This window comes from Engystomops pustulosus, chromosome 11 (assembly GCF_040894005.1).
Source record: "Engystomops pustulosus chromosome 11, aEngPut4.maternal, whole genome shotgun sequence".
NCBI classification, from domain to species: domain Eukaryota; kingdom Metazoa; phylum Chordata; class Amphibia; order Anura; family Leptodactylidae; genus Engystomops; species Engystomops pustulosus.
Window position 1 is genome coordinate 19,818,403 of NC_092421.1, and position 20,366 is coordinate 19,838,768.

A 20,366-nucleotide genomic window follows, 5' to 3' on the forward strand; every position below is an offset into this window, starting at 1 on the left:
GTAGAGCGGGGCCGTGGGAAGGCAACAACCCAGGAGTAGGACCGCTACCTCCTCCTTTGTTCAAAGAGGAACAGGAGGAGCACTGCCAGAGCCCTGCAAAATTTGCCATTGGCGCCCTGTGCTCTTCACAGATGTAAGCAAGTTTACACTGAGCAAATGAGTCTGGAGACGTAGTGGAGAACGATCTGCTGCCTGCAACATCCTTCAGTGTGGGATGGCATTTTTTTGGAGGGCCACACAGCCCACCATGTGCTCGCCAGAGATAGCCAGACCCCTTGTGAGACCATATGCTGGTGCGGTTGGCCCTGGGTTCCTCCCAATGCAGGAGAATGCTGGACCTCATGTGGCTGGAGTGTGTCAGTAGGTCCTGCAAAATAAAGGCGTTGAAGCTATGGACTGGCCGCTCGTTCCCCAGACCTCAATCCGATTGAACACATCTGGGATATCATGTCTCGCTCCATCCACCAACGTCACATTGCACCACAGACTGTCCAAGAGTTGGCAGATGCTTTAATCCAGGTCTGGGAGAAGATCCCTTGAGGAGACCAACCACAATCTTATCAGGAGAATACTGTGTTTTTCCACTTTCATTTTGTGGGTCCAAATCCAGGCCTCCATTGGTTAATAAATTGGAATTCCATTGATAATAATAATAATAATCTTTTTCCGTAGCGCTTTACAAATCATAGGGGACAAATACAAATATATTACATTACAAAGAACAAACAGTCATATGGAACAATAGGAGTGAGGGCCCTGCTCACAAGAGCTTACAGACTATGAGGATGAGGGGAGGACACAAGAGCTTACAGTCTATGAGTATGAGGGGAGGACACAAGAGCTTACAGTCTATGAGGATGAGGGGGTGACACAAGAGCTTACAGTCTATGAGGATGAGGGGATGACACAAGAGCTTACAGTCTATGAGGATGAGGGGAGGACACAAGAGCTTACAGTCTATGAGGATGAGGGGGTGACACAAGAGCTTACAGACTATGAGGATGAGGGGGTGACACAAGAGGTTGTATAATGGTCCAGCCATTCTTTATAAGGGAGCAATATAAAATTATTTAATAAATAAAAATTCTGCTGCTTGAACCAGCCATCAGCCCCCATCTTATATACAAGGTCCAAGGTGAAAGGGACTGCAGCCAAGCCTGGAGCTTGGTATATATCAGCTGTTTGCCAAATAACAGACGGGAGATAGGACATAGGATGGATTAGTAAAGGGAGAGTTGACATTACATGCATTTAGCCAGTGTGATAGGCTTGCCTAAAGAGATGGGTTTTAAGAGCATGTATGAAACTTTGGTGGGTGGGTATTAGTCTCAGAGTCCGGGGAAGGGCATTCCAGAGAATTGGAGCAACTCGGGAGAAGTCCTGGAGACGTGCATGGGAGGTTCGAATTAAGGTACAGATTAATCTAATGTCACTGGCAGATCGAAGAGCACGGGAAGGGCGATAGACTGAGATGGGAGAAGAGAGATAGGGAGGTGCAGCATTATTCAGAGCTTTATGGATGAGGGTTATTATTTTAAAGTGAATACAGAAGGAGACAGGCAGCCAGAGCAGTGATTGGCACTAACTGGAGGCATCCGTGTAGCGTTTGGCCTGAAAGACGAGCCTGGCTGCTGCATTAAGAATACATTGAAGAGGAGAGAGTTTAGCGTTGATGATTTTTTTGTGACTTTGTTCTGTAAAAAGTTGAATGTCCTGACAACAAAGTATGCAATAAGAATATTTCATTCATTCAGATCTAGGATGTGTTATTTGAGTGTTCCCATTATTTTTTTGGAGCAATGTATTTATCCTGCAGATTTGTCTGATGTTAGGGGCTTAACTGTTACAGGGGTAACAGCCATAGCAGCTGCTATGGGGCCCACAGTGTGAGGGGCCCCCAGCATCTGGGGTATTGGGTGTGTATTAGGTGTATGCTGTATGTGTGTGTTGTGTTTATATAATATATGTGTGTGTATAATATATATTTATATATATATAGATATATGTGTTTGCATATGCTGTATGTCTATATATGGTATTGTATGTATATGTGTATTTTCTGTGTGTATACGTGATGTGCATATGCTGCGTGAGTGTAAATTGTGCTGCATGTGGGCATATGCTGTAGTAAGCAAGGAAAAATAAAAAATCTGATGTAAATACTTTTGTGTAAAAGCTAAGCACTTCCTTAAGCACTTTTGTAGTTATTTTACACAAAAGTATTTACATCAGGTTTTTTCTATATGCTGTATGTATGTATATGTGGTGTGTATACTGTATGTATGTATATGTGTATACTGTATGTATGTTTATGCTGTATGTCTACATAATGTATTTATAAATATATTAATGTGAGTGTATAACATGTATATATTTTTTTCAGAAAACTGCTATGGGGCCCGGCCTCACCTAGTTGTGTCCACTGTGGAAATGATATCACAAAAGGTATAACTGCTACTACAGAGAAAGTCATAGAGGAAAAGCTGTCATCTTCACAATGGACAGATGTCTTTAGCTATTATTGTTATTTTCTATGACGCTGCATTTCTGCTTTTCCTACATTGTAATATAGTGAGTCACAGATTTCTCTGGAATCACAGCGTCCTGTTTGGGAAGCGGAAGGACTAATATGTGCAGTGCTGATGACACTTAGAGACAGTTTGTCTTGGATCACTTCTTATATAATTGGCACGCATTTGTTTTCCACATTTCTCCTAATCACATGCTTTTAGGCCCATCTTTGTTTGTCTCTGGCTCACGGTGTAAAGAGAAATCATGGGGCAGAGGCTCCATAGCAAAAGTCTTATTTGGATGTCAACGTTTTACCACTATAAATACAGATGTACTCAAACTAGGAGTCTGGAGTATTCACTGAAAATTACTACTACTACTACTACTTGATTCCTTATATTATAAGTGTCATTTATTTTATGACTTGCCCTTAAAGGGGTATTCCTCCCACAAAGACAAGATTCTTAAATATACTCAGGATAACAAAATAACACATTCTCTAATTCACTGTTATTAACAAAAATACAGCATTTCATAGATACAATTCCAACCTTTTCTGTCAGTCAGTACAATTTTGGTTTTCCCTGGATATGACTGTTAATCTTGAGACTATGATCGGATTCTTCTACAATAGCTTCCCTTGTCTGCACACTGCAGTGCTCTCTGCCTCCTGCCCTTTCCCCCATTGCATTACAAGACCAGCTCAGACAAGGGCACTTCCTGCTGGCAAACAGCAGTGTGCAGAGACTTACTCTACAAGCTACAGACAGATGAGGCCTTTATAGCAGGGGGAGGAGGCAAATAGCAGAGCTGACTGTGTGTTTTATTGGTTATATGAGGGAGCAGAGCAGAGAGAGTCAGTGGGGCACATTTACTTACCCGGTCCTGTCGCGATCCCCGATCCAGACTGTCCGACAAGGGTGAAGTCCGGCGAGATTCACCAAGATTGTGCGCCCCATAATATCCTGCATATGTCGCTTCCCGCTGGGGTACACTGGAGTTCACCTTCTTCTTCCCAGTGTATGTGAGTGCATGTCTTGCGACTCAATTTGAATTTTAAATCCCATACTCAGTCAGAATCAGTCGGGTTGTCCGACGGCCACGCCCCCGATGTGGGTCGAATAAAAGTCGGCATGTGCGCCAAAAACCCCTGTTAGATGCGGCGCAAATCAGAAATAATCGGGAAACTCGACGGAAATGCGGTGTGCGGACCCTTAGCATATGTGCCCCAGTGTGTTTTAAATCCGTTTCATGGATCTATTTATGTGTGTCAGATGCTAGTTGTATGTTCAGAAGCTAAATAAGTGTAGATAAACCTGTACCCTGATAATTTAAGCACATTGTCAGCTCACTGCATTTCATAGCACTAGAGGAATCATGAAGTGTCTGCTTAGAGAGTCCCCGCCCACACTCTGAAATTATACACTGACCATCACTGAGTTATAGGAGCTAAACAGCAATAAAACGGAGTAAAATTGTAAAATGGGGTTACAATGATCTTTATTGTGTAAACATCACTAGGGGATTACAATTTGTGAACTTTCTTTCATGGGCAAACAACTTTAACTCAGATGGTGCCGTTAATGATATGATGCTACTTACACAGTGGGGTCATGTGGTTTTTATCATGATCCAATTGGGAGTGGTCCTTGCAAAGTAAGGCATATCTGCCAGCTGATAGGCTGCTGCACTAACTGGGGTAGATTGTATGTTAGACACATGCGCATATGCTTCGTATGGAACTCCAAGTAGTGCTGCGTCTGTGACTACACATGAGTGTCCGGTCCTTTCCTGTTTTTAATGCACGAGCACTTTAATTGAACATTGTGCAGTCACTTGATGTTTCCCTGCTTATATCCTGCATACGCGGTGTATAATTGGGACACTGGACTCAGGGACAACAGATAGGTCAGTTAACCCTAAAAATCCAGCCTCCAAACAACCCTACTTGTTTGCCTGTGCATATTTTAGGCAATATGGAACAACCACAAAGTTGGTCTCTCCCTGCGCCAAAGTGTGAACGAGTAACAAGACAAACAAGTAGGAATAGTTGGAATAGTCAAGAACGTAAGCCGAATTTTGTGCCAGAAGCAGAAGCACAGACATAAGGAGAACAATCCATACTTAGTATATATGTGTGAGTGAAGAACTGTGTGTATATATGATTGTATAAATGTGTGTGATTGTAACCGTGTGAGTATACAAATATGGATAAGTCTGCTATGGGGCCCTCCCTCTTCTAGTTACGCCCCTGCTTTGCTGAATCTGAGCAAGGATTGCAGAGAGCCAGCAGTCCAGACAATAGAGCACTGTTCAGACTGCTGACTGCAGAAAAACAGGAGGAATACATCATCTTCTCAGCCAGACATTATGAACTGCAGAAGACCCAGACACAGATGTAATACAATGACTCCTCTATTAAAATACATATTATAATGGATGAGAATGGCACGGCACTCTAAAGATAAGAGGATATTCCACATAATTTTGGCAAATTAAATAATACATAGTATAATTGTGACCCCCCATTGCCCTGATGGTGGCCATGTCTGTAAAGAGTTTGTATGTTCTCTCTGTGTTTGCGTGGGTTTCCTCCAGGTCCTCCGGTTTCCTCCCACACTCCAAAACATACTGGTAGGTTGTCTAGATTGTGAGCCCCATGGGGACAGGGACCAATTTGCCATGCTTTGTGCAGCGCTGCATAATATGTGTGCGCTATATAAATAAAGGATTATTATTATCTATTTCAAGGTTTATCACATAATTCCATATGTATTAATTTGATATCAGTGGTAATTCCTTTTACATTGAGTTTTCTTTGAAATCATTGAATAAAGATTTATTAGGTTGGGTCTTCTCTGGAAATACTTACCTAAATCATATGAATAGATTTCTATGACTCTATATAATATTGTGCAGAGTCTGATATGTGGGTTACCACTGTGGAAAGGATATGACAACGTATATACACTCTACAGAGGAAGTCATAGAGGAGAGAAACTGTCATCTACAGAGATATTTATAGAGGTGGTAAAAAATAGAAAAACTGTCAATAAAATCTATTTCTATTCACAGTAATAAAAACAAAAAAAAAGAAAACTTGTTTATAGAAGTTTATAATTTTTCTTCATAGTTACATCTTGTCAAATATTTTATGTTGGTCTAATACAACCTGTGGCTGTAAGGCAATGAAAATATTGTACTGTTTAGTTTGCACAGATCTATGCGTGAATCTTCATCCTTGGTTGTACCTAAAGGAAATTTTCCATTTGTTTTTATGCATTGGGAACCAAACATAACTTGCTGTAGCTACAATGATGCAGAAACATATCTTGTTTAATCCCTGAACTGACTGGTTTTGCCCAAAAAACAATTTTAAAATTCAGGACCTTGGGAAAGCTGCGTACATAAAAAAGCTGCCTAAACTGTCAAGACAGGACTAATCAACCTAAGCTGGATGACTCACAGACAGCAGCTGGGGGATGGTGCAACGATTGATTACTTCTGTCTGTCAGAGACAACACAGTGATGATGTATTCTCAGCTTATGCCGGGCAGGACAAGGCTGAAGCAGTGCATAATTAGAGTAAGAGGAGAAGCGCTGGGGGAGCAAAAGGGGCGACAGATCCTCATTATCATAATTTTATAACAGTTTTTTTTCAGCAAAACCACTTGGTTTAGGGATTAAACAAGGTATGTTTCTGTATCAGTGTCGTTACAGCATTCTCAAGGTATGTTTGGTTCACAATGCATAAAAGCAAATGGTAGATTTCCTTTAAAGAGAACCTGTCACACCGATTTGGGAACATAAAGCAAGTAGAGGTCTATATGGACCTGTGGTTTAGGGTCCCGAATTGGCCTGTTTAAGGTTTCCTACATGGGCATTATATAAAAAAAAACATTTATACTTCCCTAGATGTGAGTCCGATGAGGCACATATGCAGCTATGTTGCCTGTCGTGTGCTATTCTTTCAATGCTGTCCATAAGGACCTTTGGGTGGATTAGTTCCCTGATTACCCTGACAGGTTCCCTTGTTGAAGGATCATGATGGTGTTTTGCACTACATTTGGGAGTAGTGCAGGAACCTACATACAGTAAGACTATGCCCTGAAACTCACCTCACTGATACAGGAGTATAGACAATCCTAATACACTGGGACACATTTACTAAGGGTGCGAATCGCGTTTTTCAGTCAGGTTTTCCGAATTTTACTGTTTTGCCACCCGAATTGCCCCGGGTCGCGCATGCGGTTGGATTGGCGAGCCGGCACCGGGGGCGTGGCCGTCGTAAAACCTGAAGGATTCGGAAAAATCGCGCTATTTTTTTAAAAAAAGTGTCGCTTGACACACACTTAGTGAACTCCGGCGGACCTCAGCGCAGCAGTGACACCTGGTGGACATCGGGCGCACGACCTTAGTGAATCGCCGAAAGACCCGAATCCCCGTTGGAGAACGCGCCGCTGGATCGCGACAGGACCGGGTAAGTAAATGAGCCCCAGTATATTAATTATTCTTGAGGCATGCTTGCACATCATAAAGTCAGAGGAGTCATTTCTCTATATGTTTCCTATGCTGTAACATCCTGAATGACAGATTTCTCTGGAAACGCTTTCAGCTTCTTGGCAGGAGAGCAGAAGGACTGATGTGTGCAGCCGCCAGATGCCTAATTGGCACATATTTGTTTTCCACATTGTTCTTTCTTGTGTAAATAGAAAGCTTGGGCAGATTTCTATATGTTCAAATTGGCTGAAAGCCAAATATATAGGATCAGATTAAGGGTTATGTCACCAAAAAGCATCATCATGAATTATAACTTCCTTGTTCAAAGGGAAAAGTTTGGTCAGAATTAACATCACACATAAGAGACTACATTATCTATCGTACAGCACAAACTGATTGCCATGTGACATAGATATTTACTGCACATAAAAATTTAAGGATATTTAACTTGTGCACCCTAACCTTTAGGTGGTCTTAATGTAACCTTCTCTAAGGCAAATGTCCAACTGTTCAATTGTCAATTACTAGAGATGAGTGAGCACTAAAATGCTCGGGTACTCGTTATTCGAGACGAACTTTTCCCGATGCTCGAGTGCTCGTCTCGAATAACGAACCCCATTGAAGTCAATGGGAGACTGGAGCATTTTTCAAGGGGACCAAGGCTCTGCACAGGGAAGCTTGGCCAAACACCTGGGAACCTCAGAAAAGGATGGAAACACCACGGAAATGGACAGGAAACAGCAGGGGCAGCATGCATGGATGCCTCTGAGGCTGCATAATCGCACCATTATGCCAAAATTATGGGCAACAGCATGGCCATGACAGAGTGACCGAATGAGGCTAGATAGCATCTAAAACATCCAATAATTAATCCTGAGACTATAGAAGACGGCATGCAGATGCAGCGGCAGCAGCGGCAGGCTAGAGAGTGGCATGGCGACATACCCCAAATGAACTCAAACCAATTTAAAAAATTCCTTTTGGCGAAGATAACGTGTAGCACTGTATGTATCAGCATTTTGCCTGGTTATGGCAGCAGAGAGGAAACAAAGGAGGTGAGCAAGAAGCGCTGAAATGATTCCCTATGTGAACAAAAGGTTGACGGTATATTTAGTCGATAACACAGCAAGGCGGTGACATAGTGACCAAGTTCCATAACGTATCTGGTGAAACACCCGAAAAATGAGCCTGACACAATGGGGACGGTTATGGCACCCGAGGTGAACGTAAGGAGGTGAGAAAAGAGGAGTGAAAAGATAGATTTTAGAGGTAAAAGGTTATAGGTTGAAGGTTGCTGCAGTTCAAATGATATTAGTTGGATCTTGGGATGGAGCTGGTGGTCCGCTGCCAGGCAAGCTTTCGGCCTGTCCAAGCCTCTGCCTCTCGGCTCCTCCCCACCCAAAATTGACCTGGGGGCCAGAAGCGTTTACTTTGAAAAAATTTTCATCTTCAAAGCAGGCCGGGTCGTTTGAATACTTCATCTAGGAATAATGGAATAGCATAGCGGTTCTATTTTTTTTTTTTTTCAGAAATGGTTCCATGATTAAGAGCGACAGTATGGGGCATCCATATTGCGATGCTATGATTGCAACTTCAGGTCTCCAGCATGGCGGCGACAGGTGTGCCATTATGTATCTGGTGAAACACCCGAAAATTCTGCCTGACACAGCTTGTTTGCGAAGGGGACGATGTATGCAGGCAGTAAGGTTATAGGTTGTAGGTTAAAGGTTGCTGCAGTTCTACTGATGTTAGTTGGATCTTGGGATGGAGCTGGCGGTCCGCTGCCAGGCGAGCTTTCGCCCGTCCAAGCCCCTGCCTCTCGGCTCCTCCCCACCCAAAATGGACCTGGGGGCCAGAAGCGTTTACTTTGAAATTTATCATTTTCAAAGCAGGCGGGGGCTACAAACAGCATTTCTAAAACCTTTTGTGTAAGATCAAGTGTAGTACTGTTCTTATAAGTAATTAGCCTGGTTATGGCGGGGGAGGGGAACATAAACAGATGCGCAAGGAGCGCTGAAATAATATCGGTCAATGATAAAAGTTTGGCTGTATATTTTGTGGATAACACAGCAGGTGGCGACAAAGTTAACAAGTTTGATGTAGAAGCCGTTAAAACAATCCAAAATTCGGCCTGACACAGCTCGTTTGCTAAAGAGACGATGTATGGAGGCAGCTATGTGGACAACTTTTGGAGGCAGCAATGGAGACAACGTGTGGAGGCAGCAATGGAGACAACGTGTGGAGGCAGCTACAAAGGCGACGTGTGGAGGCTGCTATAAAGACGACGTGTGGAGGCTGCTTCGGAGACAATTAAATTTGGATAGTGCCTGTATGTGGCAGTCCAAAAAGTTTTCAAAACAGAGGAGCGGGTAGGTGGCCCTCCAGAAAAATTAAATAGATAAAGTGCCTGTATGTAGCAGTCCAAAAAAGTTTTCAAAACAGAGGAGCGGGTAGGTGGCCCTCCAGAAAAATTAAATAGATAAAGTGCCTGTATGTGGCAGTCCAAAAAAGTTTTCAAAACAGAGGAGCGGGTAGGTGGCCCTCCAGAAAAATTAAATACATAGAGTACCTATAGCCAGTTGCCATTGCTTTAGTGTACAAAGAGGAGGAGAAGGAGGAGAATGAGGAGGAGGAGTGCATACATGAGAATTATTCAGGTTGAGCTGCTTTCACCTGGTGGAGAATGGAAATCATGAGAAATCCAGGCTTGATTCATCTTGATAAGCGTCAGCCTGTCAGCGCTGTCAGTCGACAGGCGTGTACGCTTATCGGTGATGATGCCACCAGCTGCACTGAAAACCCGCTCGGACAACACGCTAGCGGCAGGGCAGGCAAGAACCTCCAAGGCGTACAGCGCCAGTTCGTGCCACATGTCCAACTTTGAAACCCAGTAGTTGTAGGGAGCTGTGTGATCATTTAGGACGATGGTATGGTCAGCTACGTACTCCCTCACCATCTTTCTGTAAAGATCAGCCCTACTCTGCCGAGACTGGGGACAGGTGACAGTGTCTTTCTGGGGTGACATAAAACTGGCAAAGGCCTTGTAAAGCGGACCCCTGCCAGTGCTGGAAAAGCTGCCTGCTCGCCTACTCTCCCTCGCTACTTGTCCCGCAGAAGTACGCCCTCTGCCGCTAGCGCTGGGAGTAGGGAAATACTGTTTCAGCTTGTGCACCAGGGCCTGCTGGTATTCATGCATTCTCACACTCCTTTCCTCTCCAGGTATGAGAGTGGAAAGATTTTGCTTGTACCGTGGGTCCAGGAGAGTGAATACCCAGTAATCGGTGCTGGAATAAATTCTTTGAACGCAAGGGTCACGGGATAGGCAGCCTAGCATGAAATCTGCCATATGCGCCAGAGTCCCAACGTGCAAGAATTCACTCCCCTCACTGGCCTGACTGTCCATTTCCTCCTCTTCCAACTCCTCTTCTTCTGCCCATACACGCTGAACAGTGAAGGACTGAACAATGGTCCCCAACATTCTCCTCCTCTTCCTCCTCATCCTCCTCCACCTCCTCCGATATGCGCTGAGAAACAGACCTGAGGGTGCTTTGGCTATCAACAAGGGAATCTTCTTCCCCCGTCTCTTGTGACGAGCGCAAAGCTTCCGACTTCATGCTGATCAGAGAGTTTTTCAACAGGCCAAGCAGCGGGATGGTGAGGCTGATGATGGCGGCATCGCCACTGACCATCTGTGTTGACTCCTCAAAGTTACTCAGCACCTGACAGATATCAGACATCCACGTCCACTCCTCATTGTAGACTTGAGGAAGCTGACTGACCTGACTACCAGTTCTGGTGGAAGTTGACATCTGGCAGTCTACAATCGCTCTGCGCTGCTGGTAAACTCTGGATAACATGGTGTGAGAAAGTGAGAGGTGTCATTTGGGAAAACCGCTATCTGTCATACAGGCAGATGAAGGGTGTGTGGTAAAAGCCCTGGATTTGTCTGCAGTAACCCCAGGGGTTAATGCAGACATGTGGTAAGCAGGAGAAGTCTGTTTGGTCTATGTTGGCCTAGCTAGCATAGACACCTTTGTAATGTCCGTACTGGGCCGGCTTATTATGGAGTAGGGGTAGGCTGGTAGTGGGACTCCTACTCCATCAGGGCTTCGGTCCTGGGTTTCTGATTAGCCCACAGGTGCAGGTCACAGACCTCATTAGAGCCTAATATAATCTGCAGGCCAGAAGCTGTAGGAAAGGCACTACCTGCAGAGCTGAAGGCTAAGACTAAGTTCACACAGCAAAGGTAACTAAGTGCCTCCTGTACTACTGCTGGCCAAGAGTGTGTGCCAGGCAGCCTGTTACCCGTATAGCTAGGACCTGCTATTGTATTAGGCAGTGTCTAGCCGGGCAGGATTTATTTTTGCTTATATGTGCAAAAGCCAACGGTGAATTTACGTTGTTTTTGAAGTGTGAATAAAACACTTTAGTTGGACTTTAACCCTGCATGTGTCCCTGCTTCTTGCACTACTACTACCAGGCATCTACCTGAGCAATTCCCCACAATGGTTAATGTTGAATGGCAGCATCTGTGGTCGACTTTCTGAAATGTGCACAGATGCGGCGCAAGACAGATTGGGGTTTGTCTTGAGGAAACGCTGAACTATGAAATTTAACACATGGGCTTCAGGTTCAGCAGTGCCAGCCACAGATCAGTCTGCGCCGTGATGCCCTGTAATAGCTCTTGGGTGTGTGCCTTTTATCGCCTAGGCTCAGCAGTTTGAGCACCGCCTGCTGTCGCTTAGCGACGGCACTGCTGCTGTGCCTAGAGCTACCGACTGATGGCGCCATGCCCACGGATGGTAATTCTGAGGAGGAGGTGGAGGGGGGTGGGAGGAGAGACCTGGACCGAGGTAGGCCCCGCAATCCTCGGCGTTGGCAGTATATAAGCGGCCCCAGGGTCAGACTCAGTCCCAGCCTCCACCAAGTTAACCCAATGTGCCGTCAGCGATATATAGTGGCCCTGCCCGGCAGCACTCGTCCATGTGTCCGTGGTTAGGTGGACCTTGTCAGAAACGGTGTTGGTCAGGGCATGGATGATGTTGTCTGTCACGTGCTGGTGCAGGGCTGGGACGGCACATCGGGAAAAGTAGTGGCGGCTTGGGACCGAATACCGAGGGGTGGCCGCCGCCATGAGGTTGTGAAAGGACTTGGTCTCTACCAGCCTATAGGGCAGCATCTCCAGGCTCAGTAATTTGGAGATGTGGACGTTGAGGGCTTGGGCGTGTGGGTGGGTGGAACTGTATTTCCTCTTGCGCTCCAGCGTCTGGGGTATAAACAGCTGAACGCTGCGCATTTAGACATTGGTGGACGCTGTGGAGGCAAAGGTGTAGTTTTCGCGTGGGATGTGTTTGTGCCGGGGTCCTGGGCAGGGGGCTGACTAGCAGAGGCAGCAAATGACACAGGGGAAGGAGCAGTGGTGTGAACGGCCTTGGTTCCATTGTTTAGCATTCATATGCCTGCACATACTGGTGGTAGTTAAGCTGGTAGTGGTGGAACCCCTGCTGATCCTGGTGTGGCACAGGTTGCACACCACAGTCCGTCGGTCATCCGCTGTTTCTTTAAAGAACCTCCAAACTTCAGAAAATCTAGCCCTTGCCACGGGAGCTTCACTACATGAAACATTTGGCGCTGATGCACCAGCTCTGGCCCTGCCTCTCCGTCTGGCCCCACCACTGCCTCTTCCAACCTGTTCTGGTATAGGACTCGCCTCCGTCTCAGAAGCACTGTCTTCACCCGGCCTATCAACCGAGCTTGGGTTTGTCACCTCATCATCCTCCGATCCCTCAGTCTGCTCCCCCTCGGACTTCCTGCCCTGACAACAACTTCACCACTGTCTGACAAACGTGTCTCCTCATCGTCCGACACCTCTTTACACACTTCTTCCACTACGTCAAGAAGGTCATCATCACCCACAGACTGCGACCGGTGGAAAACCTGGGCATCGGGAAAGAGCTCAGCAGCAACCGGACAAGTGGTTTGTGACTGTGGGAAGGGTCCAGAAAACAGTTCCTCAGAGTATGCCGGCTCAAATGCCAAATTTTCCTGGGAGGGGGCAGACTGGGGGGAAGGAAGTTAAGGTGGAGGAGCTGGAGGAGTGCTCACTTGGGTAACATGGGTGGACTGCTGGAAGACTGACTGGTGGACAAATTAGTTGAAGCATTGTCCTCAATTCACGACATCACCTGTTCGCATTGTTCTTAACAGTGCTCTACCACGAGTCCCAGTAACTTGAGACATGAAGCTAGGGAGTGTAGCTCTGCGGCGTTCCCCTGCTCCCTTATCAGCACCCCGCCCAGGACCACGGCCTCTGACCCCTGCAGTAATTGGATGCCCACACCCTCGTCTTCTACCCCTAGCCCTCGAGTTCAACATTTTCGAAAAGTTTTTTAATGTTTTTTTGTGGGGTTTTTTGTGTTTTTTTTTTTTTTTTTAATAGAACAAAATGTGCAGAAGAAATCAGACAGCAACCACAGAAGATGATTGGTATGGCTCTAACCTGCACTGACAGCACACAAAAGGATTTTGTCCTGTGACTGAGTGTGTCACTTTAACTTTTGAAAAACGCTAATGTAGCCCTAACAAGGGCTGTTGGGTTCTTGTAGAATCACTCCTGCCTAACAGTAATCTAATAGAACACCCTAACGCTTTCCCTGACCAGCAGCAGCTCTCTCCCTAGCGGCATCCAGACAGAGAATGACGCGAGCAGCGTGGGCAGGGGCTAGTCTATTCCAGGGTCACCTGATCTGGCCAGCCAACCACTGATATCGACGTGTAAGGGTACCACGTGATGCTGGGTGGAGTGCAGAGTCTCCTGGCTTGTGATTGGCTCTGTTTCTGGCCGCCAAAAATCTAAACGCCGCGAGATGCCATTTTCTCGAGTGGGCGAAATACTCGTCGGAGCACCGAGCAGTTGCGAGTACGCTGATGCTCGAGCGAGCATCATGCTCGGACGAGTATGCTTGCTCATCTCTAGTCTTAATCTTTTGGGTCCTGTACCAATTCATTAACCCCTGCACCACAATGGGGCATATTTACTTACCAGGTCCCTGTGCAATCCCCGAGGTGCGTCGTCCGACATGGATGAAGTGTGCCGCGATTCAACAAGATTTTGCACCCGAGATCCTGCATGCGTCGCTTCCCCGTTCAGGTCCGACGGAGTTTACCTTCTTCTTCCCGGTGTATGTTAGTGCATGTCTTGTGACACAATTTGAATCCCGTGGGAATCCGTCGGATCGTCCGTAGGCCTGCCCCCGATTTGTGTCGCGTGAAAGCCGGCCCGATTTCGACAAAAAGCGATCGCCTGGGACACAATCCCCATCGTGATCCCCGGAAACCCGACGAAAATGCGGCCGCAGGACCCTTAGTAAATAAGCCCCAATGTGTCCTCAAAAATGCTCTTCAGAGTCACGCCTGCCGCAGTAACCTCTAACAACTATCACTGACATACAGGATGTATTACAGAGATATTATGACATAGGGTAAGTAGGAGGTAAGGATTATGTACATACCCTTCAGGATGTGTAGAAAGTGGTGTGACAATACTATGTGACATTCATATTGTGTGACCACGATCATTATTAAAAAATTTCTCCCCAAACCATAAATCTTAATATCCCGGTAAAATCTATGAAGAATCAATGTAGACTTGGAGTATTCAGCAGCCTTTCTATGTACTCTCCACTGTTTCCACAAAAGCTCTAAAATGCCAAAAAAAATAGGACTACATGCTTATCACTCCGTGTTCCTATAAAGCCCAGCTCTCACACACTGTATGACTGCTGCAGTCCCTGCAAAAACTGATAAAATATATCACTACTACTAGAACGTGTAAAAAAGCAAATGACCGTAATAAATTATTCCAATCAGATTTGTAACCTCATGGATAAAAAAAAAACCAAGAGCTTTTGAGACGTCACTGCATTCCTCCAAATGGAAAGCAACCTGGGATTTCCCTGCAGTCAGCAGCTGATGATAGGCTGCAGAGGGAAGTAGGAGGACTATATAATCTCTACACGCTGAGCCGTGAGAGCACAATACTCAGAATGAACTGCACTGTGCAAGTAGCACTACCAAACTTCTCCACCTACAGGGAGATGACAGATTCCGGCTCCATCTTACTACAGCCAATATGGGACTTTGTCAGATCCAAGGAGCATGTGATTAGTTCACCTTTCTATCCGGCTATCTTCTCCTTCACAGTCTACATGTTCTTCTGTCTCCCTTACCTGGCACTAGATGTCCTCTGCCACAAGATACCTGCTTTGAAGAAATACCAGGTCCAGCCAAAGTCCAGACCTACCTTGGCAATGGTGCTACACTGCCTGGCGCACACTATTTACAGCCATCTGGTATATATCTTTCCACTAACTGTTGCGTATGTATACTGGAAACCAGTAGATATGCCATTTGCAGCTCCAAAGCTGCATCGATTCATCCTGGACATCATTGCGTGCCTACTTCTATTTGACTTCCAGTATTTTGCATGGCACCTGCTCCATCATCGTGTTCCCTGGTTATACAAGACATTCCACAAGATGCATCACAAGTACACCGCCACCTTTGTGTTGGCTACACAGTATTCCAGCGCGTGGGAGATGCTGTCCCTTGGATTCTTTGCCAATGTCAGCCCCATCTTGCTGAATTGTCACCCAATGACTGAAATGGCCGTCTTCGTCATCCACATCTACTTGTCCGTGGAAGATCACTGTGGTTATGACATGCCATGGGCTACACACAAGTTGGTACCATTCGGTTTATGTAGTGGACCAGGTCATCATGATCTCCATCATGAGAAGTTTGTGTCTAATTACGCTCCTTACTTCACTCATTGGGACAAGTTGTTCAATACCTTAGCACAGAAGAAGGCAAAGAAACCTTAAAGACCATGTGACCGCATGCAGGACACAACAAATGGTCAGAACTTGACCTTGACTTGCATCTCAGGACTAAGTAGGTAGATGTGCCATGTGCCTTCAAAGATCTACTTGCTTCTTGTCCATCAAGACTGTGCTCTATCCACTTTCTCCATGTCGGGCAATGCTACATGGAAAGTGAATGCACCCGGTGCTTGAGTGAGATGAACTTCATCCTCATCACATGTACATGGATCTTACCTGTACAATGTATGTATAGTGAGGAACTGCACCCATAGGGTAAAGGAACTGTTACTCTTAACTCTAAGTATTTATTTATTCATAAAGTGAATATAATGTTATCCTATGCAGTTTCATGCATACAATCATTTCAGAAGGACAAAATATTTATTAGAACTTAATATGAAATTTTTGTAAGTTCTGTTATTTAAAAAATTGTGACGTAAAAGACATTTCTAAGTGTGACTGTAAGTTATTGTCAATGTACAGTGGGCTCAACAAAGTGATGGTAAAGGGTACAGAAAGTGTTAATAGATGGTGTGTGCAGGTGTCATGAGGAGTGGGACGGACTAGAAGGGGATTTGTCATTGCACCACGACTGGTCACAAAACACGTGGTGATATCACAAGAACATTGTCAACGGCAAACGCATGAGTTATAATAAGGAAGTTATAATATGTTTATGAGAAGGACAACAGGAAAGTATGAAGAAGATGAAGAAAATATGTTTGGCTGAGAAAGCCAGAAAGAATTATTGTTATAATAAGAAGATAACTAATTTGCTGTGTAAATTATCATCTGAGATGGAAAAATCTGTGTTTTTTTTATTGTATTTATCTTTAGTACTGGACGCAGCGGGCTGTGTTTCCTCACAATACGGGAGAAGTTCTCCTTGTTATATATTTTTGTAATGTAATTTTATTATTGTATAAATATTATATATTTCTGCCATCAATGATCATCTAATATTAATAAATGCTGAAGTTTTAAACAGATACAATCGGACCTCATTGTCTAATTTGGGATATACAGTGTATTCATAACAAAATATCATTCACCAGTGGAAGTGATATGATCTGGAAATATAACAAATAATGGAAAGAGAAATGTGGGGTACACCTGACTGTTCAAGGGAGGTACCCCTAGACTGGGGGCTGATGTTATTAGATGCAAAGGGGTAAAAGTTTGGGTACTATTGGGCTTTAACCCCTTAACGCTCTACGGCGCAGAGGTATAAGGGATGTGTGAAGAGGGCTCACGGGCTGAGTCCTCTTCATACAAAGGTGGGGGTTTTTGCATTTTGCAGAAAACCCCCACCGCTATTAACCCTCTCAACGCCGCCGGCAAAGTCGTTATTATGCCATCTTTATTACGATCGCCGCGCCCCCGAACGTCATCGGGGGCGCGGCGATCGGTTACCATGGTAGCCTCGGGTCTTCTTTTGACACGAGGCTACATGGTTTATGCAGGTTCTTTACACTGAGCCAGTGGCTCATTGTAATGTATGACCTGCAAAAATGCCATATATTGCAATACAGAAGTATTGCAGTATATGGTAGGAGCGATCTGACCATCTAGGGTTAATGTACCCTAGATAGTCTAAAAAATAGTGGAAAAAAAAAGAAAAAAAAAGTTTAAAAATAAAAAAAATTAATAAAATATTAAAAGTTCAAATCACCCCCCTTTCCCTAGAACGGATATAAAACATAATAAACAGTAAAAATCACAAACATATTAGGTATCACCAAGGCCGGAAATGGCGCCCAAATATCCGAAATGCGACTTTTACACCTTTTTACATAACATAAAAAATGAAATAAAATATGATCAAAATGTCGCACAGACCTCAAAGAGGTAGCAATGAAAACGTTGCCTCATTTCGCAAAAAATGACCCCTCACACATCTCCGTGCACCAAAGTATGAAAAAGTTATTAGCGTCAGAAGATGGCAAAAATTTTTTTTTATTTTTTGTACACATTCGTTTAATTTTTGAAAATGTATTAAAACACAATAAAACCTATATAACTTTGGTATCACCGTGATCGCACCGAACCAAAGAATAAAGTAGGTGTGTTATTTGGAGCGAAGAGTGAAAGTCGTAAAAACTGAGCCCACAAGAACGTGACGTTTTTTTTTCAATTTTTCCACATTTGGAATTTTTTTTCAGCTTTGCGGTACACGGCATGTTAAAATAAATAAAATTACGGGAAAGTAAAATTTGTTACGCACAAAATAAGCCCTCACACAGGTCTGTACACGGAAAAATAAAAAAGTTATGGATTTTTGAAGTTGGAGAGCGAGAAATGAGGCGAAAAACCCTCCGTCCTTAAGGGGTTAAAGGTACTGCAGTTAAAACTATGTTAGTTGGATCTTGGCATGGAGCTGGCGCTCCGCTGCCAGGCGAGCTTTCGCCAATCCAAGCCCCTGTCTCTAGGCTACTCCCCAAACAGCACTTCTAAGAACCTTTTGTATAAGATCAAGTGTAGTAGCGTTCTTATAAGTTTGGGATATGGCGGGTGAGGGGAATGTAAACAGATGCGCAAGAAGCACTGAAATAATATCGGTAAATGATAAAAGTTTGCCAGTATATTTTGTGGAGTACACAGCAGGGTGGCGACAAAGTTAACAAGTTTGATGTGGAATCCATGAAAACAACCCAAAATTCTGCCTGACACAGCTCGTTTGATAAGGAGACAATGTATGGAGGCAGCTATATGGACGACTTTTGGAGGCAGCTATGGCCATGACGTGTGGAGGTAGCAATGGAGACAACGTGTGGAGCCAGCTAAAAAGACGACATGTGGAGGCTGCTATGGAGACAATTTAATTTGGATAGTGCCTGTATGTGGCAGTCCAAAAAAGTTTTCAAACCAGAGGAGCAGGTAGGTGGTCCCCAGAAAAATTAAATAAATTGAGTGCCTGTATGTGGCAGTCCAAAAAAGTTTTCAAACCAGAGGAGCAGGTAGGTGGTCCTCCAGAAAAATTAAATAGATTGAGTGCCTGTATGTGGCACTCCCAAAAATTGCTTAAAACAGAGGACCGGGTAGGTGGCCCTCCAGAAAAATTAAATACATAGAGTACTATAGCTAGAGCAAGTTGGCCCTGGCAAAAAATAGCCAGTTTCCTCTGCTTTAGTGTACAAAGAGGAGGAGAAGGAGGACAATGAGGAGGAGGAGTGCATACATTATTCAGGTTGAGCTTCTTTCAGCTGGTGGAGAATGAAAATCCAGAGAAATCCAGGCTTTATTCATCTTAATAAGCATCAGCCTGTCAGCGCTGTCAGTCAACAGGCGTGTACGCTTATCGGTGATGATGCCACCAGCTGCACTGAAAACCCGCTCGGACAACACGCTAGCGGCAGGGCAGGCAAGAACCCCCAAGGCGTACAGCGCCAGTTCGTGCCACATGTCCAGCTTTGAAACCCAGTAGTTGTAGGGAGCTGTGTGATCATTTAGGACGATGGTATGGTCAGCTACGTACTCCCTCACCATCTTTCTGTAAAGATCAGCCCTACTCTGCCGAGACTGGGGACAGGTGACAGTGTCTTGCTGGGGTGACATAAAACTGGCAAAGGCCTTGTAAAGCGTAGCCCTGCCAGTGCTGGAAAAGCTGCCTGCTCGCCTACTCTCCCTCGCTACTTGTCCCGCAGAAGTACGCCCTCTGCCACTAGCGCTGTCAGAAGGGAAATACTGTTTCAGCTTGTTCACCAGGGCCTGCTGGTATTCATGCATTCTCACACTCCTTTCCTCTCCAGGGATGAGAGTGGAAAGATTTTGCTTGTACCGTGGGTCCAGGAGAGTGAATACCCAGTAATCGGTGCTGGAATAAATTCTTTGAACGCGAGGGTCACAGGATAGGCAGCCTAGCATGAAATCTGCCATATGCGCCAGAGTCCCAACTCGCAAGAATTCACTCCCCTCACTGGCCTGACTCTCCATTTCCTCCTCCTCCAACTCCTCGAACTCCTCTTCTTCTGCCCATACACGCTGAACAGTGAAGGACTGAACAATGGTCCCCTCTTCTGTCTCGCCAACATTCTCCTCCTCTTCCTCCTCATCCTCCTCCACCTCCTCCGATATGCGCTGAGAAACAGACCTGAGGGTGCTTTGGCTATCAACAAGGGAATCTTCTTCCCCCGTCTCTTGTGACGAGCGCAAAGCTTCCAACTTCATGCTGCGGGATGGTGAGGCTGATGATGGCAGCATCGCCACTGACCATCTGTGTTGACTCCTCAAAGTTACTCAGCACCTGACAGATATCAGACATCCACGTCCACTCCTCATTGTAGACTTGAGGAAGCTGACTGACCTGACTACCAGTTCTGGTGGAAGTTGACATCTGGCAGTCTACAATCGCTCTGCGCTGCTGGTAAACTCTGGATAACATGGTTAATGTTGAATTCCACCTCGTGGGCACGTCGCACAACAGTCGGTGAGCGGGCAGTTGGAGGCGGCGCTGCGCTGCCCTGAGAGTGGCAG

General features: G+C 45.2%; 1 protein-coding gene across 1 annotated transcript; it reads left to right on the top strand.

The window, feature by feature from the left end:
• Window positions 1-14,972: 14,972 nt before the first annotated feature.
• On the top strand, window positions 14,973-16,858 carry LOC140105954 (cholesterol 25-hydroxylase-like protein). Its single transcript, XM_072130080.1, has one exon. The coding sequence runs from the start codon at window positions 15,057-15,059 to the stop codon at window positions 15,891-15,893; it is 837 nt and encodes a 278-aa protein (XP_071986181.1). The 5' UTR covers window positions 14,973-15,056; the 3' UTR covers window positions 15,894-16,858.
• The last annotated feature ends 3,508 nt before the right edge of the window (window positions 16,859-20,366 follow it).